Here is a 27,126-nt window from a genome sequence, read left to right as displayed (position 1 = left end):
CTCATCAGTGCGGGGCGGCGGGGGTCTCAGGAGGCTCTGCGCACACCGCAGTGATGGACCCCAGCTCGCCGCACTATCTGCGCACTGCATGTTCGGGGTCCGCTCGCTCCATTGCTCGCTCTATGAAGCCTCTGGGGTCGCAGACTCGGCCTGTACACACCCACCCCGTGGCGCCCCCACGCATATAGCTAGAGTACTCCCCAGATCCGCAACCTGATTGGTGGTTTGGATTTTCTCATTCCCTGTGATTGGTTACGTGGTTTGCCTGATTCACTGTGATTGGCTGTTTGTTGGCCCGTGTAGAAGTGGGCAGTAAAGGGCTAATATGCGGCCCGGAGGCGGCATATATCTATTACACGGACGGACGCGCCCCCCAACGTCACGCATTCGCTAACGGCCGCGTGACGTCACACGCTGGAGAACCTTTACCCAGGGTTCCGGGCGGCGCAGGGGGCGTGGCTGTCGTTCCCGTTTCGTTGCCCGGCGACGGTCAGGCGTATGGGCGGGGCCAGCGGCTCCTCCCACAGAGCGGCAGTTGGGCTCGGCAGTGTGGTGTGCGGCGGTGAGTCCTGCGGCTATCATGGCCGGACGGCGGGTTTGCGGGGGGTTCTGTACTGAATAGATGTGGCAGCAGTCTTGGTGTTCCCTGCCGGTCCCGCGGGCGGCGTCTTACTGGCCGGACCTCTGCGGCGCAGCGACCCCCGGCGGCCGAGCGGTTACTTCTCTCTTCAGATCTTCGGGAGGTTTTTTACACTTTTTCTTCATTTTTAATAACTAATAAAACTCTTCAGTGATTTGTAGATGTTCAGGAGCGCAATACCCAGTACTGCAGGCAGGGGGCAGCTGGGGGACGAGGAGCGCAATACCCAGTACTGCAGGCAGGGGGCAGCTGGGGGACGAGGAGCGCAATACCCAGTACTGCAGGCAGGGGGCAGCCGACCGTACAGCGCAATACCCAGTACTGCAGGCAGGGGGCAGCTGGGGGACGAGGAGCGCAATACCCAGTACTGCAGGCAGGGGGCAGCTGGGGGACGAGGAGCGCAATACCCAGTACTGCAGGCAGGGGGCAGCTGGGGGACGAGGAGCGCAATACCCAGTACTGCAGGCAGGGGGCAGCTGGGGGACGAGGAGCGCAATACCCAGTACTGCAGGCAGGGGGCAGCTGGGGGACGAGGAGCGCAATACCCAGTACTGCAGGCAGGGGGCAGCTGGGGGACGAGGAGCGCAATACCCAGTACTGCAGGCAGGGGGCAGCTGGGGGACGAGGAGCGCAATACCCAGTACTGCAGGCAGGGGGCAGCTGGGGGACGAGGAGCGCAATACCCAGTACTGCAGGCAGGGGGCAGCTGGGGGACGAGGAGCGCAATACCCAGTACTGCAGGCAGGGGGCAGCCGACCGTACAGCGCAATACCCAGTACTGCAGGCAGGGGGCAGCCGACCGTACAGCGCAATACCCAGTACTGCAGGCAGGGGGCAGCTGGGGGACGAGGAGCGCAATACCCAGTACTGCGGGCAGCTGGGGGACGAGGAGCGCAATACCCAGTACTGCAGGCAGCGGGCACCTGGGGGACGAGGAGCGCAATACCCAGTACTGCAGGCAGCGGGCACCTGGGGGACGAGGAGCGCAATACCCAGTACTGCAGGCAGCGGGCAGCTGGGGGACGAGGAGCGCAATGCCCAGTACTGCAGGCAGCGGGCAGCCGGGGGACGAGGAGCGCAATACCCAGTACTGCAGGCAGGGGGCAGCTGGGGGACGAGGAGCGCAATACCCAGTACTGCAGGCAGCGGGCAGCTGGGGGACGAGGAGCGCAATACCCAGTACTGCAGGCAGGGGGCAGCTGGGGGACGAGAGGCGCAATACCCAGTACTGCAGACAGCGGGCAGCTGGGGGACGAGGAGCGCAATACCCAGTACTGCAGGCAGGGTCAGCTGGGGGACGAGGAGCGGAATACCCAGTACTGCAGGCAGGGGGCAGCTGGGGACGAGGAGCGCAATACCCAGTACTGCAGGCAGGGGGCAGCTGGGGGACGAGGAGCGCAATACCCAGTACTGCAGGCAGGGGGCAGCTGGGGGACGAGGAGCGCAATACCCAGTACTGCAAGCAGGGGGCAGCTGGGGGACGAGGAGCGCAATACCCAGTACTGCAGGCAGGGGGCAGCTGGGGGACGAGGAGCGCAATACCCAGTACTGCAGGCAGGGGGCAGCTGGGGGACGAGGAGCGCAATACCCAGTACTGCAGGCAGGGGGCAGCTGGGGGACGAGGAGCGCAATACCCAGTACTGCAGGCAGGGGGCAGCTGGGGGACGAGGAGCGCAATTCCCAGTACTGCAGGCAGGGGGCAGCTGGGGGACGAGGAGCGCAATACCCAGTACTGCAGGCAGGGGGCAGCTGGGGGACGAGGAGCGCAATACCCAGTGCTGCAGGCAGGGGGCAGCTGGAGGCGGTCACAACTGGGGGACGAGGAGCGCAATGTCCAGTACTGCAGGCAGCGGGCAGCTGGAGGCGGTCACAACTGGGGGACGAGGAGCGCAATGTCCAGTACTGCAGGCAGGGGGCAGCTAGAGGCGGTCACACCTGGGGGACGAGGAGCGCAATACCCAGTACTGCAGGCAGGGGGCAGCTGGAGGCCGTCACACCTGGGGGACGAGGAGCGCAATACCCAGTACTGCAGGCAGGGGGCAGCTGGAGGCCGTCACACCTGGGGGACGAGGAGCGCAATACCCAGTACTGCAGGCAGGGGGCAGCTGGTGGCGGTCACACCTGGGGGACGAGGAGCGCAATACCCAGTACTGCAGGCTGGGAGCAGCGCCGACGACCGTACAAGGCAGTACCTGCGGGACGAGCAGCGCCAACGACCGTACAGCGCAGTACCCAGTACTGCAGGCAGGGGGCAGCTGGCAGCGGTCACACCTGCAGGACGAGTAGCGCCGGTCGACCGTACAGTGCAGTACCCAGTACTGCATGATGGGGGCAGCTGGCGGCAGTCACACCTGCGGACGAGGAGCGGCGCCTGACTATACAGCACAGTACCCAGTACTGCAGGGCGGGGGCAGCTGGCGGCGGTCACACCTGCGGGACGAGCAGCGCCGCCGACCGCACAGCGCAGTACCTGCGGGACGAGCAGCGCCGCCGACCGCACAGCGCAGTACCTGCGCGACGAGCGGCGCCGCCGACCGCACAGCGCAGTACCTGCGCGACGAGCAGCGCCGCCGACCGCACAGCGCAGTACCTGCGGGACGAGCAGCGCCGCCGACCGCACAGCGCAGTACCTGCGGGACGAGCAGCGCCGCCGACCGCACAGCGCAGTACCTGCGGGACGAGCAGCGCCGCCGACCACACAGCGCAGTACCTGCGGGACACGGAGCGCCGCCAACCGCACAGCGCAGTACCTGCGCGACAAGGAGCGCCGCCAACCGTACAGTGCAGTACCCAGTACTGCATGATTGGGCAGCTGGCGTCGGTCACACCTGCTGGATGAGGAGCGGCGCCCGACCTTACAGCGCAGCACCCAGTACTGCATCGTGGGGGCAGCTGTCGGCAGTCACACCTGCGGACGAGGAGCGGCGCCTGACTGTACAGCTCAGTACCCAGTACTGCAAGGAAGGGTAGCTGCAGGCTCATCGGATGGCAGCTGGCCGCGGTCACACCTGCGGAATGAGGAGCGGCGCCCGACCATACAGCGCAGTACCCAGTACTGCAGGGTGCGGGCGGTCACACTTGTGGCAGCTGGCGGCAGGCACACTGATTGTGGCTGTCGTGGGCAGTTGGCGGCTGTCAGACATCCGGCAGCCACAGTGTTTTGAGATGATTGCCTCCCAGTCCCGCTCAGCACAAACCCTGTATGTCCTGGGGATGAAGGGGTTAAAGGACTTGTCTGGGTCCTTGTCGGTCCTGAATAGTTTGGGCTCCGCAGCTCGGCTGCTGGTGCTCTGGACAGCTGATGGTGACGGCTGGTATTACAGTGTACTGAGTGGCACCCGAGCGACGCCCTCCTGGGGGTGGTCAGCCGTGGCGCCCCCTGGGGTCTCCTCTTCATACTCCCGCTTCGTGTTTTCCAGCTCGCCATCATGAAGACGACAGAAATAGGAAGCAAAGAGAGTGGCAAGATCTGGCACAGGAAGCCGGCGGCTACTGATGGGTGAGTGTGAAGCCGAGCCCACCGAAGATAGACCCTGCCTATCCAGGTCCGCCCACTACACTACTCCTCCCCCCAGCGCGGATCCAGAAGAAGGCAAAAACTCCAATGACTTTACTCATTCAGTCTGCCTGTCCACGGGCGGTTCTTCAGTGCGTTACCCTCAGCGATAATCCGGCCGCGGGTAACGCAGTGAGCGCTTATCATAATAACGCAGCCGCGGCGTCCACGAGCGCTAAATCCTAACGATTCTCCTCTCGTGGGATCTAAATCGTGGCAGGCCGTGATTTACCGCAATTACTGCGGCGGAATATCTCTGGCGATGCTCTGCAGCAGCCGTGGACAGGGGGCATTAAGGCAAAAAAAACTGCTGGCAGTCAAAATAATCCCCGTATCACCACAGTCCCACTGCTCTTACAGTAAAGACCCCCCTTTATGTTGTAGAAACCTTCTCTCCTCTAGAAGTATAGAGCGCCCCTTTGTTACAGTCCTGGGTAAAATATGTATTGGGAGAGATCTCTGTACTGACCCCTGATATATTATACATAGTTATTAGAGCGCCCCCTTGTTACAGTCCTTGGTATAATAGATGATGGAAGAGATCTCTGTACTGACCCCTGATATATTATACATAGTTATTAGAGCGCCCCCTTGTTACAGTCCTGGGTATAATAGATGATGGGAGAGATCTCTGTACTGACCCCTGATATATCTATACATAGTTATTAGAGCGCCCCCTTGTTACAGTCCTGGGTAAAATATGTATTGGGAGAGATCTCTGTACTGACCCCTGATATATTATACATAGTTATTAGAGCGCCCCCTTGTTACAGTCCTGGGTATAATAGATGATGGGAGAGATCTCTGTACTGACCCCTGATATACATGGTTATTAGAGCGCCCCCTTGTTACAGTCCTGGGTATAATAGATGATGGGAGAGATCTCTGTACTGACCCCTGATATATTATACATAGTTATTAGAGCGCCCCCTTGTTACAGTCCTGGGTATAATAGATGATGGGAGAGATCTCTGTACTGACCCCTGATATATTATACATAGTTATTAGAGCGCCCCCTTGTTACAGTCCTGGGTATAATAGATGATGGGAGAGATCTCTGTACTGACCCCTGATATATTATACATAGTTATTAGAGCGCCCCCTTGTTACAGTCCTGGGTATAATAGATGATGGGAGAGATCTCTGTACTGACCCCGGATATATCTATACATGGTTATTAGAGCGCCCCCTTGTTACAGTCCTGGGTATAATAGATGATGGAGAGATCTCTGTACTGACTCCTGATATATCTATATATAGTTATTAGAGCGCCCCCTTGTTACTGTCCTGGGTATAATAGATGATGGGAGAGATCTCTGTACTGACCCCTGATATATCTATACATAGTTATTAGAGCGCCCCCTTGTTACAGTCCTGGGTGTAATAGATGATGGGAGAGACCTCTGTACTGACCCCTGATATATCTATACATGGTTATTAGAGCGCCCCCTTGTTACAGTCCTGGGTATAATAGATGATGGAAGAGATCTCTGTACTGACCCCTGATCTATCTATACATAGTTATTAGAGCGCCCCCTTGTTACAGTCCTGGGTATAATAGATGATGGGAGAGATCTCTGTACTGACCCCTGATATATCTATACATAGTTATTAGAGCGCCTCCTTGTTACAGTCCTGGGTATAATAGATGATGGGAGAGATCTCTGTACTGACCCCTGATATATCTATACATAGTTATTAGAACGCCCCCTTGTTACAGTCCTGGGTATAATAGATGATGGGAGAGATCTCTGTACTGACCCCTGATATATTATACATAGTTATTAGAGCGCCCCCTTGTTACAGTCCTGGGTGTAATAGATGATGGGAGAGACCTCTGTACTGACCCCTGATATATCTATACATAGTTATTAGAGCGCCCCCTTGTTACAGCCCTGGGTATAATAGATAATGGGAGAGATCTCTGTACTGACCCCTGATATATCTATACATGGTTATTAGAGCGCCCCCTTGTTACAGTCCTGGGTATAATAGATGATAGGCGAGATCTCTGTACTGACCCCTGATATATTATACATAGTTATTAGAGCGCCCCCTTGTTACAGTCCTGGGTATAATAGATGATGGAGAGACCTCTGTACTGACCCCTGATATATTATACATAGTTATTAGAGCGCCCCCTTGTTACAGTCCTGGGTATAATAGATGATGGAGAGACCTCTGTACTGACCCCTGATATATCTATACATAGTTATTAGAGCGCCCCCTTGTTACAGTCCTGGGTATAATAGATGATAGGAGAGATCTCTGTACTGACCCCTGATATATTATACATAGCTACTAGAGCGCCCCCTTGTTACAGTCCTGGGTATAATAGATGATGGTAGAGATCTCTGTACTGACCCCTGATATATTATAAATAGCTATTAGAGCGCCCCCTTGTTACTGTCCTGGGTATAATAGAGGATGGTAGAGATCTCTGTACTGACCCCTGATATATCTACACATAGTTATTAGAGCGCCCCCTTGTTACATCCCTGGGTATAATAGATGATAGGAGAGATCTCTGTACTGACCCCTGATATATTATACATAGTTATTAGAGCGCCCCCTTGTTACAGTCCTGGGTATAATAGATGATAGGAGAGATCTCTGTACTGTCCTCAGATATATCTATACATAGTTATTAGAGCGCCCCCTTGTTACAGTCCTGAGTATAATAGATGATGGGAGAGATCTCTGTACTGACTCCTGATATATCTATATATAGTTATTAGAGCGCTCCCTTGTTACAGTCCTGGGTATAATAGATGATAGGAGAGATCTCTGTACTGACCCCTGATATATCTATACAAAGTTATTAGAGCGCCCCCTTGTTACAGTCCTAGGTATAATAGATGATGGGAGAGATCTCTGTACTGACCCCTGATATATTATATATAGTTATTAGAGCGCCCCCTTGTTACAGTCCTGAGTATAATAGATGATGGGAGAGATCTCTGTACTGACCCCTGATATATCTATACAAAGTTATTAGAGCGCCCCCTTGTTACAGTCCTAGGTATAATAGATGATGGGAGAGATCTCTGTACTGACCCCTGATATATTATACATAGTTATTAGAGCGCCCCCTTGTTACAGTCCTGGGTATAATAGATGATGGGAGAGATGTCTGTACTGCCCCCTGATGTATCTATACATAGTTATTAGAGCGCCCCCTTGTTACAGTCCTGGGTATAATCGATGATGGGAGAGATCCCTGTACTGACCCCTGATATATCTATACATAGTTATTAGAGCGCCCCCTTGTTACAGTCCTGGGTATAATAGATGATGGGGGAGATCTCTGTACTGACCCCTGATATATCTATACATAGTTATTAGAGCGCCCCCTTGTTACAGTCCTGGGTATAATAGATGATAGGAGAGATCTCTGTACTGTCCTCAGATATATCTATACATAGTTATTAGAGCGCCCCCTTGTTACAGTCCTGGGTATAATAGATGATAGGAGAGATCTCTGTACTGTCCTCAGATATATCTATACATAGTTATTAGAGCGCCCCCTTGTTACAGTCCTGAGTATAATAGATGATGGGAGAGATCTCTGTATTGACTCCTGATATATCTATACATAGTTATTAGAGTGCCCCCTTGTTACAGTCCTGGGTATAATAGATGATGGGAGAGATCTCAGTACTGACCACTGATATATTATACGTAGTTATTAGAGCGCTCCCTTGTTACAGTCCTGGGTATAATAGATGATGGGAGAGATCTCTGTACTGACCCCTGATATATTATACATAGTTATTAGAGAGCCCCCTTGTTACAGTCCTGGGTATAATAGATGATAGGAGAGATCTCTGTACTGTCCTCAGATATATCTATACATAGTTATTAGAGCGCCCCCTTGTTACAGTCCTGGGTATAATAGATGATAGGAGAGATCTCTGTACTGTCCTCAGATATATCTATACATAGTTATTAGAGCGCCCCCTTGTTACAGTCCTGAGTATAATAGATGATGGGAGAGATCTCTGTATTGACTCCTGATATATCTATACATAGTTATTAGAGTGCCCCCTTGTTACAGTCCTGGGTATAATAGATGATTGGAGATCTCTGTACTATCCCCTGATATATTATATATAGTTATTAGAGCGCCCCCTTGTTACAGTCCTATGTATAATAGATGATGGGAGAGATCTCTGTACTGACCCCTGATATATCTATACAAAGTTATTAGAGCGCCCCCTTGTTACAGTCCTAGGTATAATAGATGATGGGAGAGATCTCTGTACTGACCCCTGATATATTATGCATAGTTATTAGAGCACCCCCTTGTTACAGTCCTGGGTATAATAGATGATGGGAGAGATCTCTGTACTGTCCCCTGATATATTATACATAGCTATTAGATCGCCCCCTTGTTACAGTCCTGGGTATAATAGATGATGGGAGAGATCCCTGTACTGACCCCTGATATATCTATACATGGTTATTAGAGCGCCCCCTTGTTACAGTCCTGGGTATAATAGATGATAGAGAGATCTCTGTACTGACCCTGATATATCTATACATAGTTATTAGAGCGCCCCCATGTTACAGTCCTGGGTATAATAGATGATGGGAGAGATCTCAGTACTGACCACTGATATATTATACGTAGTTATTAGAGCGCTCCCTTGTTACAGTCCTGGGTATAATAGATGATGGGAGAGATCTCTGTACTGACCCCTGATATATTATACATAGTTATTAGAGCGCCCCCTTGTTACAGTCCTGGGTATAATAGATGATGGGAGAGATCTCAGTACTGACCCCTGATATATCTATACATAGTTATTAGAGCGCCCCCTTGTTACAGTCCTGGGTATAATAGATGATGGGAGAGATCTCTGTACTGACCCCTGATATATCTATACATAGTTATTAGAGCGCCCCCTTGTTACAGTCCTGGGTATAATAGATGATGGGAGAGATCTCTGTACTGACCCCTGATATATCTATACATAGTTATTAGAGCGCCCCCTTGTAACAGTCCTGGGTATAATAGATGATGAGAGAGATCCCTGCACTGGCCCCTGATATAGTATACATAGTTATTAGAGTGCCCCCTTGTTACAGTCCTGGGTATAATAGATGATGGGAGAGATCTCTGTACTGACCCCTGATATATCTGTACATAGTTATTAGAGCGCCCCCTTGTTACAGTCCTGGGTATAATAGATGATGGGAGAGATCTCTCTACTGACCCCTGATATACATAGTTATTAGAGCGCCCCCTTGTTACAGTCCTGGGTATAATAGATGATGGGAGAGATCTCTGTACTGACCCCTGATATATCTATACATAGTTATTAGAGCGCCCCCTTGTTACAGTCCTGGGTATAATAGATGATGGGAGAGATCTTTGTACTGACCCCTGATATATTATACATAGTTATTAGAGCGCCCCCTTGTTACAGTCCTGGGTATAATAGATGATGGGAGAGATCTCTGTACTGACCCCTGATATATTATACATAGCTATTAGAGCACCCTTTGTTACAGTCCTGGGTATAATAGATGATGGGAGAGATCTCTGTACTGACCCCTGATATATCTATACATAGTTATTAGAGCGCCCCCTTGTTACAGTCCTGGGTATAATAGATGATGGGAGAGATCTCTGTACTGACCCCTGATATATTATACATAGCTATTAGAGCACCCCCTTGTTACATTCGTCATAGTAGTAGAGTCCCCCCGCTAGTAGGACCTGCCTGCCCCCCTGGTAGTGGAGTCCCCCGCTAGCAGGACTTGTCTAGCCTGCCCTACGCTCCCCTTCTCACTGGAGCGGTCATCCCCCTGGCGTTCAGAGGGCGTGTCGTGCTGCAGCAGTGTTGGCTCTGTAATGGCACCCCCCTCGTGTGCCAACTTTGCAAACTTGTAGGGTTGTGCCAGTTCAGGACTAGCCTCCATGGATCTCTTCCCTCTATCCCTCCTCCTGTCACCCAGCTAGCTGCCTGCTCATCCTGCACCCCCATACTACCATCCACCCCACATCTACCCCAGCGAGGGCTCAGTGAGCAGCAAACTCCTTTCCATGGTGCCAATGGATCTCAGTGTTACAAGCCGCTTAGATCCAGGATCTGGGCAACAGGCTCACATCCCGTAGAGCAGTATGTACCCGGGTGGTCAAGGATGGCATACGTGGCACAAGATGTACCTCGCAGCCACACTACTATTACCCATAAGGCGGTACGCCACCTACAGCTATAACCTCCGCCGGGCGCCCCCTTAACATTGCAAAATATAGAAGGTCTCTAAAGAGTCAGTCCTTTTAACCCCTCGGTGACATGGCGAGTGCTTGGGGGGGCACGGAGCCGAGCTATAAGTTCTGGTTGCAGCTGCCAGAATTGGCAATAAATCTGTCATCTCAGCATTTAATTGGCCCAACGGGTGGGGGGGAGGGGGCTCCCATCAGGACTTCTTGCCTGCGATGAGATCGAGAGCGGCCTTTTATTCCTTGGGAGGACCCCCAGGGCAGCCGAGAATGTTGGCCTATTAAACCTTGCCTGTGGCATGCAGCCGACCTTAAAGGGGTCCTCAGGACAGGCCACCCATAATGAATCAGTCGGGCCCCCACCAGGCCCATGCGGCACCTTACTGATGGTTTCTCTGTTGTCTGCAGGGTCGTGGTGAGCTTGGTGCGTGGAGCGGCGCCTTCTCCGGCTACAAGTGCGCGCTTCCTGCAGGTTGCGTTTGACGGCTCTGGAGATCGTTTCCTCGCTGGAGATCACTTTGGAAATATCTATCTATTCAACCTAAGCAGGAACAGGTGAGCGGCGCCCCCTGGAGCACCACTGGTGGAGTGCGAGGTAACGGAACATGTCGATGGCGGTCAGGGCTCTGTTACCTCATCCTATCAGTGGGGCTCCTGCAGGCCGTGTAAGGGTTAATATGTCACCCCCCACGGTCGGCTAAGCCTTCTCGGTTTCCCCGCAGGTTTGACCTCGTTCAGCGGACGCATCACGCCTGCACCGCGCTGGCCTTCAGTCTACACAGGGCATCGGAATTCCTCGTGGCGCTGGCGGATTATTCTGTCAAGTGCTTTGACGCAGGTGATATATGCATCCTACAACGTGGCGGCCGGGCGCTGCGGGCGCTCTCTGGGTAATGAATGATTATTGAGCGGCAGTCACATGACCTCTGTGAGAAATGGCGCCACCAGCATAGATAACCCCGGCGTCTGCACGGAGGTGGGTAATATCCCCAGATCCCACCGCTGCTCACCCGGCTTTCTGGGACTCCTGAATGGCCTGTGGTCTGCTTTTCTCTCCCGCCAGCACTGAAGAATGCGCCTTTTATCAGCCGCTGTGGCTGAAGCTGCAAGATGGCGGCTCTTTAGTTCTCGCTACGGCGTTCCTACAAACTAGGGGATGTGTAATGGTATATCTTACCGCTCAGAGATCTAGCGAGGCTCGTCCCTGCGGGGGCTCTGCGAGGAGGCCTGAACGTTCCCTGCGCCAGGAGGGCAGCGCCGGCCATCGCCTGCCAACCGCCTGTCAGCTGATGTGGGAGTGGGCTGCCTGTCACTAGGGCAGGATGACCTTGACCAGGCAACCCCCGTTACGTCTGACCTTGACCAGGCAACCCCGTTACGTCTGACCTTGACCAGGCAACCCCCGTTACGTCTGACCTTGACCAGGCAACCCCCGTTACGTCTGACCTTGACCAGGCAACCCCCGTTACGTCTGACCTTGACCAGGCAACCCCCGTTACGTCTGACCTTGACCAGGCAACCCCCGTTACGTCTGACCTTGACCAGGCAACCCCCCGTTACGTCTGACCTTGACCAGGCAACCCCCGTTACGTCTGACCTTGACCAGGCAACCCCCGTTACGTCTGACCTTGACCAGGCAACCCCGTTACGTCTGACCTTGACCAGGCAACCCCCGTTACGTCTGACCTTGACCAGGCAACCCCCGTTACGTCTGACCTTGACCAGGCAACCCCCGTTACGTCTGACCTTGACCAGGCAACCCCCGTTACGTCTGACCTTGACCAGGCAACCCCCGTTACGTCTGACCTTGACCAGGCAACCCCCCGTTACGTCTGACCTTGACCAGGCAACCCCCCGTTACGTCTGACCTTGACCAGGCAACCCCCCGTTACGTCTGACCTTGACCAGGCAACCCCGTTACGTCTGACCTTGACCAGGCAACCCCCGTTACGTCTGACCTTGACCAGGCAACCCCCGTTACGTCTGACCTTGACCAGGCAACCCCCGTTACGTCTGACCTTGACCAGGCAACCCCCGTTACGTCTGACCTTGACCAGGCAACCCCCCGTTACGTCTGACCTTGACCAGGCAACCCCCCGTTACGTCTGACCTTGACCAGGCAACCCCCCGTTACGTCTGACCTTGACCAGGCAACCCCGTTACGTCTGACCTTGACCAGGCAACCCCGTTACGTCTGACCTTGACCAGGCAACCCCGTTACGTCTGACCTTGACCAGGCAACCCCCGTTAGGTCTGACCTTGACCAGGCAACCCCCGTTAGGTCTGACCTTGACCAGGCAACCCCCGTTAGGTCTGACCTTGACCAGGCAACCCCCGTTAGGTCTGACCTTGACCAGGCAACCCCCGTTAGGTCTGACCTTGACCAGGCAACCCCCGTTAGGTCTGACCTTGACCAGGCAACCCCCGTTAGGTCTGACCTTGACCAGGCAACCCCCGTTAGGTCTGACCTTGACCAGGCAACCCCCGTTAGGTCTGACCTTGACCAGGCAACCCCCGTTAGGTCTGACCTTGACCAGGCAACCCCCGTTAGGTCTGACCTTGACCAGGCAACCCCCGTTAGGTCTGACCTTGACCAGGCAACCCCCGTTAGGTCTGACCTTGACCAGGCAACCCCCGTTAGGTCTGACCTTGACCAGGCAACCCCCGTTAGGTCTGACCTTGACCAGGCAACCCCCGTTAGGTCTGACCTTGACCAGGCAACCCCCGTTACGTCTGACCTTGACCAGGCAACCCCCGTTACGTCTGACCTTGACCAGGCAACCCCCGTTACGTCTGACCTTGACCAGGCAACCCCCCGTTACGTCTGACCTTGACCAGGCAACCCCCCGTTAGGTCTGACCTTGACCAGGCAACCCCCCGTTAGGTCTGACCTTGACCAGGCAACCCCCGTTAGGTCTGACCTTGACCAGGCAACCCCCGTTACGTCTGACCTTGACCAGGCAACCCCCCGTTACGTCTGACCTTGACCAGGCAACCCCCCGTTACGTCTGACCTTGACCAGGCAACCCCCGTTACGTCTGACCTTGACCAGGCACCCCTGTTACGCCTTGACCTTCACGAGGCACCCCCCCCCCCTCCGTGAAGTAAGTCTGACCTTGACGGGGCGCCCTTGGCAAGCAAGCGTGACCTTGACGGGGCGCCCTTGGCAAGCAAGTGTGACCTTAGTCGGATCCATGAGGGGAGGTCAAAATACTCACCCCCCGTCCTCCGAGATGTCCCGCAGCGATCTGCCATTGCCGTGGGCTTCTGTGCATGCGTGCCAAGGAAAGTTGGCGGCGCACGCATGCGCAGAAACCCAGATCGCTCGGGAGACTTGAAATCTCTTGGCGCCCGGCTATCTACAGATAACCGGGCGCCAGTAGATGTCAGCGGGGAAATCGGTGAGCGGTCCCCGCTTCGGGGATCACGGAAAAGTTAGTAAAAAGTTTAAAAGTAGTAAAGTTTCATCTCCCCTCACGGATCGCATCTGTGAGGGGAGATGAAAATAGTCCCCAAAGTGCCGAAAATAATGGCAAAACTGTGCATGCGCGGCCAAAATGGCGGCGATGCGCAGTAGAGCCTAAGGCTAAAGTTGCCTTTGGCCTAGTAACCTGCATACACTGACATGCACCTATCACAGCCATCCATGGCACACGCTTAGTAAATATGGCACACGCTTAGTAAATATGGCACACAGTTAGTCCGGCGTGTCCCCCCCCCTCACTGAGAGAGATAGCTGAGAAAAACCGTGTCCGATATAGAGAGTGACCCCCCCCCCCCTCGCCGTCACCCCGTAATCCCCGCCCCTCGTACCCTAATCACCCCGCTGTACCCACGCCCGGGTTTTTTCGGGGGTTACATTTTTTTTTTCTACATCTATTTAAAAAAATTATAAAATGGATGGTAGGCGCTGCAGCGGTGAGCAGCGTACGGGGGTGACCAGCGTCCGGGCTGCAGCGGTGACCAGCGTCCGGGCTGCAGCGGTGACCAGCGTCCGGGCTGCAGCGGTGACCAGCGCCCGGGCTGCAGCGGTGACCAGCGCCCGGGCTGCAGCGGTGACCAGCGCCCGGGCTGCAGCGGTGACCAGCGCCCGGGCTGCAGCGGTGACCAGCGCCCGGGCTGCAGCGGTGACCAGCGCCCGGGCTGCAGCGGTGACCAGCGCCCGGGCTGCAGCGGTGACCAGCGTCCGGGCTGCAGCGGTGACCAGCGTCCGGGCTGCAGCGGTGACCAGCGTACGGGCTGCTCTTTGCGTCGAGCGACGCCACCAGCGAGTTGGAGGAGGAGGAGGTTTTAAGCGACGACTCAGCCTCTAGCGCTATGGAGGCAGAGGAAGTTGTTGGGGCAGCAGGGCCAATCATTGCGGCGCCCGCCGCTGCGTGGAGTACCGCAGATGTCTTTTTGCCCCGCATTTACCGCCACCCCTGGCATCGATGCGGAGGTCGCCAATTTCACCCCATTAAATTTTGTAAATGTATTTGACTGATGCCGTCCTGGAGCTTATTGCCCGGCAGACTAACCCCTACGCCGGACAGTACATGACCGCGCACCCCGCGACGGTATACTCCAGGTCGTAGACCCCCACCAACACCTACGCCGGACAGTACATGACCGCGCACCCCGCGGCGGTATACTCCAGGTCGTAGACCCCCACCAACACCTACGCCGGACAGTACATGACCGCGCACCCCACGGCGGTATACTCCAGGGCGTGGACCCCCACGAACACCTACGCCGGACAGTACATGACCGCGCACCCCGCATCGGTATACTCCAGGGCGTGGACCCCCACGGACACCTACGCCGGACAGTACATGACCGCGCACCCCGCGTCGGTATACTCCAGGGCGTAGACCCCCACGAACACCTACGCCGGACAGTACATGACCGCGCACCCCGCGTCGGTATACTCCAGGCCGTAGACCCCCACCAACACCTACGCCGGACAGTACATGACCGCGCACCCCGCGTCGGTATACTCCAGGGTGTGGACCGCCACAAACACCTACGCCGGACAGTACATGACCGCACACCCCGTGTCGGTATACTCCAGGCCGTGGACCCCCACGAACACCTACGCCGGACAGTACATGACCGCACACCCCGCGTCGGTATACTCCAGGGCGTGGACCCCCACGAACACCTACGCCGGACAGTACATGACCGCACACCCCGCGTCGGTATACTCCAGGGCGTGGACCCCCACGAACACCTACGCCGGACAGTACATGACCGCGCACCCCGTGTCGGTATACTCCAGGCAGTGGACACCTACAAACTATATAACATTTGTGGAAGCTCGATCTATACATCCGATATTATGAGGGCAGAGACCGCCACCCAAATCCCCCCAACTGTCCTGAAGATATCGGCGTGAGGGGGAAATCGTGTGGAGCGTGTGGGGCGATATTTAAATAAAGGGGACCACATATATACGCACAATTATTACACCAGCACCCCCCTTTATAGGGCATCACATGGCGCCGACACAGGGGCCTGCACAAATAGTAGGGGTCCCACAACCCCCGGCGTCCAGACGCGTGGACAGAGGAGCGTCTTACCCGCTGGCAACGACCCATAAAGTGGTGCGACAAAAAAGGTGTGTACATGCTGCCCACCGTTCACACGGACGCCGGCGCTGCAGTAGGGGAGAGGGGGCCGCAACGCAGAAAGGAAAACCGCTGTGTGTGACGGACTATAACTAATTTATGGGGGGGTCGATCTGTCCGACCAGGCTCTACAGCCGTACCTGGTAAAACGAAAGACGCGGTCGTGATGTAAGAAGGTAGCGATCGCCTGGTACAGACCGCTGACTATAACGCGCACGGCGTCTATAAGTCATCCGGGGGCTCATCGAACATCTTCTATTTCAGACCGCCGCACCTCAGGATGCATTACTGTCCGGGAGGTGAGGAGGCTCACAGAGCGCCATTTTCTGCACCCCATCCCCGAGACTGCGGGAAAAAAATACCCCCAAAACGTGTCGCATCTGCATCAAGCAAAGGAGGAGGAGGGATAGGAGATGTTATGGCCCCCGGTGCCCATCCCCCCCGGCCTCTGGAATCACCCGTTACCAAATTTATCAGACTGTTTTACATAATTTTATTTTTTATATATTTATCCCTGATGCCCCCCATAACTTATTGTCCGGAAACGCCAGAAGGGGGGGAGGGGGGGGGGGCTTTTAGGGAGTCATTCTTATTTAGTTGCTCCTTGAAATCCAATAGGTGGTCCCTCCTATAGGCCGAGCCCTGTATGCAGATTGGGGGTATTGCTGAACACAGAGCGACCAGCGCTATAACATTTGGGGGGCGGCTCCCCGATGTTCCCTGCTTAAAACAAAGAAAACTGTCAGGAAAATGACAAATTTATGAAAAAAATGAAATTGTATTTATTTTTCACTTTCTTTATAATAATTTTTGCAAAAAATTGTGGAGTCAAAATACACAGCACACCCCTAGAGGAATTCGTTAAAGGGTCTAGTTTTCACAATGGGGTCATTTGTGGGGTCCCTCTATGGTTTTGGCCGCTCAAGTGGGCGATGGGGCCGAAATCACCTTCATGCTAAATGTCTGGTCTGAAAACCTCCGGCCGCTCCTTACATTTTGGGCCCCGTTGTGCATCCAGACATAAGATTAGGGCCACAATGGGGATGTCTCTGAACACAGGACAAACAGGGGGATCCATTTTGGGGTGTCACCTCTTATGCTCATGGGCACTATAGGAAAAAAATATCTTTAAAACGACAGATTTGCAAAAATGTGAATTTTTTAAAGTTTTTTTTCTCTTCTAAATTGCATTAACTCCAGAAAAAAAACAGTGGGTTCAAAATCCTCCTGACCCCTCAGTGGATACATTAAGGGGTGCAGCTTATAAGATGGGGTCATTTGTGGGGGGATCCATCATTCTGACACCCAGGAGCCTTTGCTATCTTGGCTGGGTGCAGGAAAACAAAAATGTTCCTCAAAATGCTGATAATTATAATTAGTATTAAATGTGTACGTCTCCTAAATGGTAAAAAAACGAAAGTTTTTCAAATGTGCTTCCAGAATAAAGTGACCAGATGGAAATATATATCGTAGCAAAAATTCGTACAGCATGTTTGCACATGTTTGCGTAATTACAGTTGAAAATGTTAACAACTGACAATTTTTTCAAAATTTTCCCAATTTTGGCGCTTTTAATAAATATACACAAATTCTGTCGGTCTATTTTTACCTTCTAAATGAAGTACAACATGTGGAGAAAAAACATCAGAATCACTGGGAGATGCAGAACCTTTACGGAGTTATGCTATGTTAAGTGACACATGGCAGATTTTCCAAATTTGGCTTCGTCACTAAGGGGTTAACCCCTTCCTGATGTGACTAATGGCAGGTCTCATGGAGCTCCATGCTTGGCTGCTGTGAGTACCAACAGCTCTCAGCTGCTGGCGGCGGTTGGCGCTTGCTGAATGTTGACTATGCAACCAGCCGGAGAGGCCATTAGCCGCCATAGCCAAATGCAAGGTGCTGATAGGCCTTTATGAAGGCTTGCGGTGCTGCCATGCATGTTTGGGTGTCTGTATGCTGCAATACAGAGGTAGTGCGGTGTACAGTCCAAGCCATCAAGTGAGCGCATGTCTCCTCTGGTCAGTAGTCATGTGTACCCCATACTGGTACTGCCTCCCACTTGTCCTCGTGCGCCTGTGACTGAAAAGGTAAAAAAGGTGTGGCTTTTGGAAGGCGGTAATGGAAATAAAAGCTAAAGCTCTGCAGACTTGAGGGGTTAGGGGTGTTTTCTCGGGAGGTTCGTCCTACTGATCGCTTGTCTTGTGTTCTAGACAACAAGCAGCTGGTGAGCGGGATGCGCGGACATGACTCTGCTATCACCTCCATCTCTGTCCATGGTTCGGGCCGGTACGCCGTCACCACCTCCAGCGAGACCGCGCAGCTCTGGGACCTAGACACCTTCCAGAGGAAGCGGAAGCTGAACGTCCGCCAGTCCGTGGGGATACAAAAGGTGAGCGCACTGCTGTGAATGGATGTCAGCTAACAAACGGTAGTATCATTGGGGACCCAACTCGGACCGTGGGGTATAGTTGCTGCCACTAGAAGGCGACACTAAGCAGAAAGTGTTAGCTTCTCCTACCAGCTATACCCTCCTGCGGGCCACTGAGTTCCTCATACCGGCTGTCCCCTCCTGCCAACCGTTGAGCTCCTCGTGCCGGCTGTCCCCTCCTGCCGGCCGCCGAGCTCCTCGTGCCGGCTGTCCCCTCCTGCCGGCCGCCGAGCTCCTCGTGTCGGCTGTCCCCTCCTGCCGGCCGCCGAGCTCCTCGTGTCGGCTGTCCCCTCCTGCCGGCCGCCGAGCTCCTCGTGTCGGCTGTCCCCTCCTGCCGGCCGCCGAGCTCCTCGTGTCGGCTGTCCCCTCCTGCCGGCCGCCGAGCTCCTCGTGTCGGCTGTCCCCTCCTGCCGGCCGCCGAGCTCCTCGTGTCGGCTGTCCCCTCCTGCCGGCCGCCGAGCTCCTCGTGTCGGCTGTCCCCTCCTGCCGGCCGCCGAGCTCCTCGTGTCGGCTGTCCCCTCCTGCCGGCCGCCGAGCTCCTCGTGTCGGCTGTCCCCTCCTGCCGGCCGCCGAGCTCCTCGTGTCGGCTGTCCCCTCCTGCCGGCCGCCGAGCTCCTCGTGTCGGCTGTCCCCTCCTGCCGGCCGCCGAGCTCCTCGTGTCGGCTGTCCCCTCCTGCCGGCCGCCGAGCTCCTCGTGTCGGCTGTCCCCTCCTGCCGGCCGCCGAGCTCCTCGTGTCGGCTGTCCCCTCCTGCCGGCCGCCGAGCTCCTCGTGTCGGCTGTCCCCTCCTGCCGGCCGCCGAGCTCCTCGTGTCGGCTGTCCCCTCCTGCCGGCCGCCGAGCTCCTCGTGTCGGCTGTCCCCTCCTGCCGGCCGCCGAGCTCCTCGTGTCGGCTGTCCCCTCCTGCCGGCCGCCGAGCTCCTCGTGTCGGCTGTCCCCTCCTGCCGGCCGCCGAGCTCCTCGTGTCGGCTGTCCCCTCCTGCCGGCCGCCGAGCTCCTCGTGCCGGCTGTCCCCTCCTGCCGGCCGCCGAGCTCCTCGTGCCGGCTGTCCCCTCCTGCCGGCCCTCGAGCTCCTCGTGCCGGCTGTCCCCTCCTGCCGGCCGCCGAGCTCCTCGTGCCGGCTGTCCCCTCCTGCCGGCCGCCGAGCTCCTCGTGCCGGCTGTCCCCTCCTGCCGGCCGCCGAGCTCCTCGTGCCGGCTGTCCCCTCCTGCCGGCCGCCGAGCTCCTCGTGCCGGCTGTCCCCTCCTGCCGGCCGCCGAGCTCCTCGTGCCGGCTGTCCCCTCCTGCCGGCCGCCGAGCTCCTCGTGCCGGCTGTCCCCTCCTGCCGGCCGCCGAGCTCCTCGTGCCGGCTGTCCCCTCCTGCCGGCCGCCGAGCTCCTCGTGCCGGCTGTCCCCTCCTGCCGGCCGCCGAGCTCCTCGTGCCGGCTGTCCCCTCCTGCCGGCCGCCGAGCTCCTCGTGCCGGCTGTCCCCTCGTGCCGGCCGCCGAGCTCCTCGTGCCGGCTGTCCCCTCGTGCCGGCCGCCGAGCTCCTCGTGCCGGCTGTCCCCTCGTGCCGGCCGCCGAGCTCCTCGTGCCGGCTGTCCCCTCGTGCCGGCCGCCGAGCTCCTCGTGCCGGCTGTCCCCTCGTGCCGGCCGCCGAGCTCCTCGTGCCGGCTGTCCCCTCGTGCCGGCCGCCCAGCTCCTCGTGCCGGCTGTCCCCTCGTGCCGGCCGCCCAGCTCCTCGTGCCGGCTGTCCCCTCGTGCCGGCCGCCCAGCTCCTCGTGCCGGCTGTCCCCTCGTGCCGGCCGCCCAGCTCCTCGTGCCGGCTGTCCCCTCGTGCCGGCCGCCCAGCTCCTCGCGCCGGCTGTCCCCTCGTGCCGGCCGCCCAGCTCCTCGCGCCGGCTGTCCCCTCGTGCCGGCCGCCCAGCTCCTCGCGCCGGCTGTCCCCTCGTGCCGGCCGCCCAGCTCCTCGCGCCGGCTGTCACCACCTGCCGGCCGCCCAGCTCCTCGCGACGGCTGTCCCCACCTGCCGGCCGCCGAGCTCACCAGTTTTAGCTAATGCTTCGTTTACATGGGTCTGTCGGTTAAACGTGCTGCATGGGCGGGTGACGTCGCCGCTAGTTGTTGGTGCTCCTGCTCCACGTTAAGACTGTTCACATCTTGTGTATTCACGGAGCGGAGACCGTTTAGACGCAGCGAGAAGCCTGCCAACCAGAAGTCGGAGAATTGCTGTAACTAAGCAATCCGTGCCCTTCCCTCTCCTCGGAGGTAAGTATTCAGTAGAGAGGTGAGTGTTTTCTCCCCCACCCCACTTCTCCCTCCCTTCCTTTCCTGCCTACTACAACCCCCAGCAGTCTGTGCCAGTACCTCTAGGGTTCGCCTTTTCGTGGACTTTTTTCCAGGCTGTTAAGAGGTCCCCTTTGGTGGCTGCTAGGTGCGCAAATCTGCTGTTGTTTTCATTGCGCCCTGTAGGGTCGGCGCTCAGGCCTGATTTCACCTCTACTTGGGTCCGCATGGCTTCTACTGAATGGACTAAACAAGCACGCTCAGGGATTCTTTACAGATCTTTTCTGGAAGACTAAGCAGACTTTGTGCAACAGCTAGCCCAAGTGGGTAAGTCTACATGCAAAGCTTCCCTGGGTGCAGGCGGACTGTTAGCTCGGTGGCTTCTGTAACCACACGCTGCACTTGATGGCTGAAATCTAAGGACACAGATGCTTCCTCTAAGCAGTCCTTAACTAGTCTTCCTTTTGCTGAGTCAAGACTTTTCAGAGCCAGACTTGATAAAATCATCTTGAAGTCTACTGGTGGTAAGAGTTCTTGCCTAGACATACAAGAGAGGAGCAAAAGAACCCATCTTCATTCCTTTTGCAGCTCCAGCTCCTGCGATTTGTTAGTAAAAAGGCAACGCAGGAACAGAAGCGAAGGCCCTCCGTTAAACCAAGACCGTCCTGGTGTCCCCATTCTTAGGCCTCCAAGGCTTCTTCTATTAAGTCTTCCGCATGAAGGACAGCCTCCACCCGATCCATCCAGTCATTTCCAGAATTCCAAGATCTCCTTCAAAGGCAATAAACAACCTGTCTTCTCAAGGCGTCAACATTCAGGTGTCTCCTCCTCAGCGTTTAGCAGGTACCCAAGAAGGATGGCTATGTCAGACCAGTTCTGCATCTGAAGAAGCTGAATCAGTATGTAAAGGCCCGACATTTTCCCGTGGAGGCACTGAGATCTGTCATTGTCTGCATTGAACTACAGGAGTTTCTGCCACCCATCGATATTAAGGATGCCCACCTTCATGTACCCATTTGCCCAGCGCATCAGCGACTTCTCTGAATTATCTGGTCGAATCACTATCAAGTCAAGCCCCTTGGGTTTGAGTTGGCCGCGGCTCCCCGAGTCTTCACGAAGGTTCTGGTGTCAGTGCTCTTCTCCATTCCAAGGGGAGAGTTGCCAGTCCCTGTCTTGGCGACATTGTGATAAAAGCTGAGGATTTGTCGGCCAAGCTGGAGGGTCTCCTCATCTGCTCACCCTGCCCAGGTTCGGGGGATCTTCAACCATTCCAAGTCTTTTCTCACACGGTCAGCAATGCCTGCATTTTCTGAGTCTATCCTTTGATACAGCTCAAGCCGACGCCAAAACTACTTTTTCGGAAATGCGCTGTCTGCAAGCTCTGAATCCTGTAACTAGTCATCAATGCATGAGGGTGCTTGGCTGGTGGTCTCCTCCGAGGCAATCCCCTTTGGCTAATTTCACATACGGCCTCTCCAGTGGACCATTTTCTCAAAGTCAGACAAGTCTGACCTCACTCCCTGTTTTGGAGTCCCCACGGATCCATCTGGATGTTCTTTTCTGAGCCTCTAATGGCAGGTGCTTGCCACGGATGCCAGCCTCTTTGGCTGGGGGGTACTCTGAAGAATCTCTCGACTCTAGGAACTTGGACCAGCAGTAGACCAAGCTACTGATAAACATGTCAGGTTATTTTCCTGTCCCTTCATCACTTCACACTCCAGCTGACAGGGCTACCGGTGTGCCGTCACATACATAAATCATCAAGGTGGGACTCGTAGCAGCATAGTCCTAGAGGAAGCGGCAAAGATCTTGACATCAGCTGAAGAACATCTTCCAGCGCTTTTGGCAGTCCACATACAGTAGACAACTGGGTAAGAGAGAGACAGTTGACCCAGGAGAATGGGAACTGCATCCCGAAGTCTGTTTTTGATAAAAGTGCGATCAACCGGACAGTGACCCGATAGCGTCCAGAATCAATCATAAGCTGCCAGTCTTTGTGCCCGGGTCTCAGGACCTCTGAGCTCGAGTAATGGACGCTCCAGTAATTCCATGGATAGAATTCCAGTTCCCATAGTGTTTCCGCCCTTCCCACTAATCCCACGACTTCTCAAGATGGAAGGTAATTCCCATCTCCCCAGATTGGCCCTCAGTGCGTGAATCTAGTCTACCTGCCCGTCTACTCTCCATGGTGCCTCCTTCTTTTACAGGGACTGCATCCCTCTTCCATCTGAATTCGCCTACGCTTCATTTAACGGCGTGGCAGTTGAAGTCGCCATCCTGAAAGCCTCCGGTTTTACGGAACCTGTCATTCAAACCATGATGAAGTGAAAACCCTCCTCCTCCTCTCGGATTTATCATCTCATTTGGAATAACTATTTTGCTGATGTGAACATAACTTCCATCCTGGGGGTTTCCTTTATCCCACCTTCTGTCATTCCTACATGAGTCTGGATATGAGTTGGAGGCTCAGATATCCATATGTTTCTAACGTCCACTGGCCTCCAAGTCGGCTGTCTGTACTTCTCCACAGGGGCGCTCATGCTGCTCCTCCATACTGGGCTATAGGCAGAGTGCCTCCATTACAGCGCATCCTACTTGGGCAGCGGGTGCCTCGTGGGCAGTATGCAGGCCCTTGCTACGCTGGTGTGAGGCCCCTACATGGACCTTTTTGCACACCTTTTACTGGGGGTATAGTTTTGCATTCGCAGATGCCTCTTTTAGTCTAAAAGTTTTACAGAAGGCCCATAACTGACGGCATGCGTCGTCCTATGTGGTCCCTGCCCCCGGGGGCGGCTCTGGAACATCCTGAGGTCTTTAGATATGTCCCCGAATGATGGATGAGAAAACAAGATTTTGTACTTCTGGTGAAATCCCTTCCTCGTGTCGGTTGTTACTTCACATTCTTGTGTTCCTGGTCGGAGTATCTCCTTTGTTGCTTGCGGCGCCATTCTGACTTATGTTTTCTGTATTGTCATTTTTTTGCGTGCCCTTCTGGCGGCTCCTTCTGCTCGCATAGAAACTGGTGAGCTTGGTGCCTGCAGGAGGGTATAGCTGGTAGGAGGAGCTAGCACTTCCTGCTTAGTGTCACCTCCTAGTGGCAGCAGCTATCTTGAGCGGCCCCCCCATGAACGAGACTTCACGGTAAGTGCAACAATCTTGTTTCAATCTTTACATGTCAATCAATATATGTACAAACATTATCAATGGGCACAAACGGCCAACTTGGAGCAGGTCGGGGACAACCATAGCGTAGCAGTCCCTAAACATGGTAACTTGTCCTAGGATGTGTGGCTGGTTGCAGAGTAGATTATAAAGGGGCACAGGGCTGCACAGACGCGTCACAGGACACTTGCATGACAAAATTGTGTGCATTGTCCTGTCATAGGATCATTACATGGTGAGTGCTTGCAGGCAGGTCAGTCGCATGAGTCTCGGGGTGCGTTCACACGTACCTGATGTGTTGCAGAGCGTGTGCGCACGCTCCCTTGGGCTGGGGGTGCTCTACTGTGTGTGCGCACGCTCCCTTGGGCTGGGGGCGCTCTAGGTGTGTGCGCACGCTCCCTTGGGCTGGGGGTGCTCTACTGTGTGTGCGCACGCTCCCTTGGGCTGGGGGTGCTCTACTGTGTGTGCGCACGCTCCCTTGGGCTGGGGGTGCTCTACTGTGTGTGCGCACGCTCCCTTGGGCTGGGGGCGCTCTACGGTGTGTGCACACGCTCCCTTGGGCTGGGGGCGCTCAATGGTGTGTGTGCCGCTCCCTTGGGCTGGGGGCGCTCAATGGTATGCGCACGCTCCCTTGGGCTAGGGGCGCTCTACGGTGTGTGCACTCGCTCCCTTGGGCTGGGGGCGCTCTACGGTGTGTGCGCTCGCTCCCTTGGGCTGGGGGCGCTCTACGGTGTGTGCGCTCGCTCCCTTGGGCTGGGGGCGCTCTACGGTGTGCGCGCTCGCTCCCTTGGGCTGGGGGCGCTCTACGGTGTGCGCGCTCGCTCCCTTGGGCTGGGGGCGCTCTACGGTGTGCGCGCTCGCTCCCTTGGGCTGGGGGCGCTCTACGGTGTGCGCGCTCGCTCCCTTGGGCTGGGGGCGCTCTACGGTGTGCGCGCTCGCTCCCTTGGGCTGGGGGCGCTCTACGGTGTGCGCGCTCGCTCCCTTGGGCTGGGGGCGCTCTACGGTGTGCGCGCTCGCTCCCTTGGGCTGGGGGCGCTCTACGGTGTGCGCGCTCGCTCCCTTGGGCTGGGGGCGCTCTACGGTGTGCGCGCTCCCTTGGGCTGGGGGCGCTCTACGGTGTGCGCGCTCGCTCCCTTGGGCTGGGGGCGCTCTACGGTGTGCGCGCTCGCTCCCTTGGGCTGGGGGCGCTCTACGGTGTGCGCGCTCGCTCCCTTGGGCTGGGGGCGCTCTACGGTGTGCGCGCTCGCTCCCTTGGGCTGGGGGGGGGGCGCTCTACGGTGTGCGCGCTCGCTCCCTTGGGCTGGGGGCGCTCTACGGTGTGCGCGCTCGCTCCCTTGGGCTGGGGGCGCTCTACGGTGTGCGCGCTCGCTCCCTTGGGCTGGGGGGGGCGCTCTACGGTGTGCGCGCTCGATCCCTTGGACTGGGGGGGGGGCGCTATGGTGTGTGCGCTCGCTCCCTTGGGCTGGGGGGGGGCGCTCTACGGTGTGCGCGCTCGATCCCTTGGACTGGGGGGGGGCGCTATGGTGTGTGCGCTCGATCCCTTGGGCTGGGTGTGCGCTCGATCCCTTGGGCTGGGGGTGCGCTTTGGTGTGTGCGCTCGCTCCCTTGGGCTGGGGGCGCCCTACGGTGTGTGCGCTCGCTCCCTTGGGCTGGGGGCGCCCTACGGTGTGTGCGCTCGCTCCCTTGGGCTGGGGGCGCTCTACGGTGTGCGCGCTCGCTCCCTTGGGCTGGGGGCGCTCTACGGTGTGCGCGCTCGCTCCCTTGGGCTGGGGGCGCTCTACGGTGTGCGCGCTCGCTCCCTTGGGCTGGGGGCGCTCTACGGTGTGCGCGCTCGCTCCCTTGGGCTGGGGGCGCTCTACGGTGTGCGCGCTCGCTCCCTTGGGCTGGGGGCGCTCTACGGTGTGCGCGCTCGCTCCCTTGGGCTGGGGGCGCTCTACGGTGTGCGCGCTCGCTCCCTTGGGCTGGGGGCGCTCTACGGTGTGCGCGCTCGCTCCCTTGGGCTGGGGGCGCTCTACGGTGTGCGCGCTCGCTCCCTTGGGCTGGGGGGGGGCGCTCTACGGTGTGCGCGCTCGATCCCTTGGACTGGGGGGGGGCGCTATGGTGTGTGCGCTCGATCCCTTGGGCTGGGTGTGCGCTCGATCCCTTGGGCTGGGGGTGCGCTTTGGTGTGTGCGCTCGCTCCCTTGGGCTGGGGGCGCTCTACGGTGTGTGCACTCGATCCTTTGGACTGGGGGGGGGGACGCTCTACGGTGTGTGCACTCTATCCCTTGGGCTGGGGGTGCGCTATGGTGTGTGTGCGCTCGATCCCTTGGGCTGGGGGTGCGCTATGGTGTGTGCGCTCGATCCCTTGGGCTGGGTGTGCGCTTTGGTGTGTGCGCACGCTCCCTTGGGCTAGGGGTGCTCTAAGGTGTGTGTGTGTGAGCGAGCGCACTGCCTTGGTCTGGGGGTGCTCTACAGTTTGTGTGTGTGCGCTCCCTTGGGTCGCGGGCACTCTACGGTGTGTGTGCGTGCTCCCTTGGGCTGGGGGCGCTCTAGTGTGTGTTTGTGTGTGTGAGCGCGCTCCCTTGGGCCACACGCGCTGTAGAGTATTTTCGTCTGTGTTAATTCACGTACTGCACACTCACCCGCTAGACTTTGGGGCTATACAGGCTTTATTACATGACCGCCGGTCATTGCACTTCCTATTGTCTGCATCACATGGATGTGGAAGTGAATGTCGAGGTGCATCAGTTGCACACGGACGATGTCCGGCATACTGGTGGCGCTCTACGGTGTGTGCGCATGCTGCTTTTGGGCCCGGGTTGCTCTACGGTGTTTGTGCACGCTCCTTTGGGCTGGGGACACCCTACGATATGTGCGCACACTCCCTTAGTCTGGGAGCACTCTGCTGTGTATGCGCATTCTCCTTTCCTTGGGCTGGGAGCGCTCTATGACGTATGCACGCGCTCTGTTCCTCCGGAGTTGCTCTACCGTGTGCTCGCATTCTTACTCCCTTTGGCCGGGGGCGCTCTACGGTGTGTGCACATGCTCCCTTGGGCTGGGGGTGCTCTACGGTGTGTGTGTGAGCGCACTCCCTTGGTCTGGGGGTGCTCTACAGTGTGTGTGTGTGTGTGTGTGTGTGTGTGTGTGCTTGTGTGTGTGTGTGTGTGTGTGCTTGTGTGTGCGCACGTGCTCCCTTGGGTCACGGGCACTCTATGGTGTGTGTGTGTGACAGCGCTTCCATGGTTCGCGAGCACT

The 27,126-nt window shown here is 56.6% G+C and overlaps 1 protein-coding gene across 5 annotated transcripts in view; it reads left to right on the top strand.

Annotated features, from left to right (window-relative positions):
• The first annotated feature begins 500 nt into the window (after nucleotides 1-500).
• TBC1D31 (TBC1 domain family member 31) overlaps nucleotides 501-27,126 on the top strand; it is a 185,547-nt gene continuing 158,921 nt past the window's right edge. For 3 of the 5 annotated variants that reach the window (XM_066578806.1, XM_066578807.1, XM_066578804.1), the window contains exons 1-5: nucleotides 501-562; nucleotides 4,060-4,139; nucleotides 10,837-10,983; nucleotides 11,151-11,266; nucleotides 18,248-18,426. In XM_066578806.1, the coding sequence (XP_066434903.1) occupies nucleotides 4,069-4,139; nucleotides 10,837-10,983; nucleotides 11,151-11,266; nucleotides 18,248-18,426 (513 nt within the window). In that variant the 5' untranslated portion in view covers nucleotides 501-562; nucleotides 4,060-4,068. Of the gene's footprint in view, nucleotides 563-637; nucleotides 744-4,059; nucleotides 4,140-10,836; nucleotides 10,984-11,150; nucleotides 11,267-18,247; nucleotides 18,427-27,126 lie in introns of those variants that run through there. The other 2 variants (XM_066578805.1, XM_066578808.1) reach the window with 2 other exon arrangements.

This window comes from Eleutherodactylus coqui, chromosome 9 (genome assembly GCF_035609145.1).
Source record: "Eleutherodactylus coqui strain aEleCoq1 chromosome 9, aEleCoq1.hap1, whole genome shotgun sequence".
Classification (NCBI taxonomy): domain Eukaryota; kingdom Metazoa; phylum Chordata; class Amphibia; order Anura; family Eleutherodactylidae; genus Eleutherodactylus; species Eleutherodactylus coqui.
This window is presented reverse-complemented; position numbering and strand designations above follow the sequence as displayed.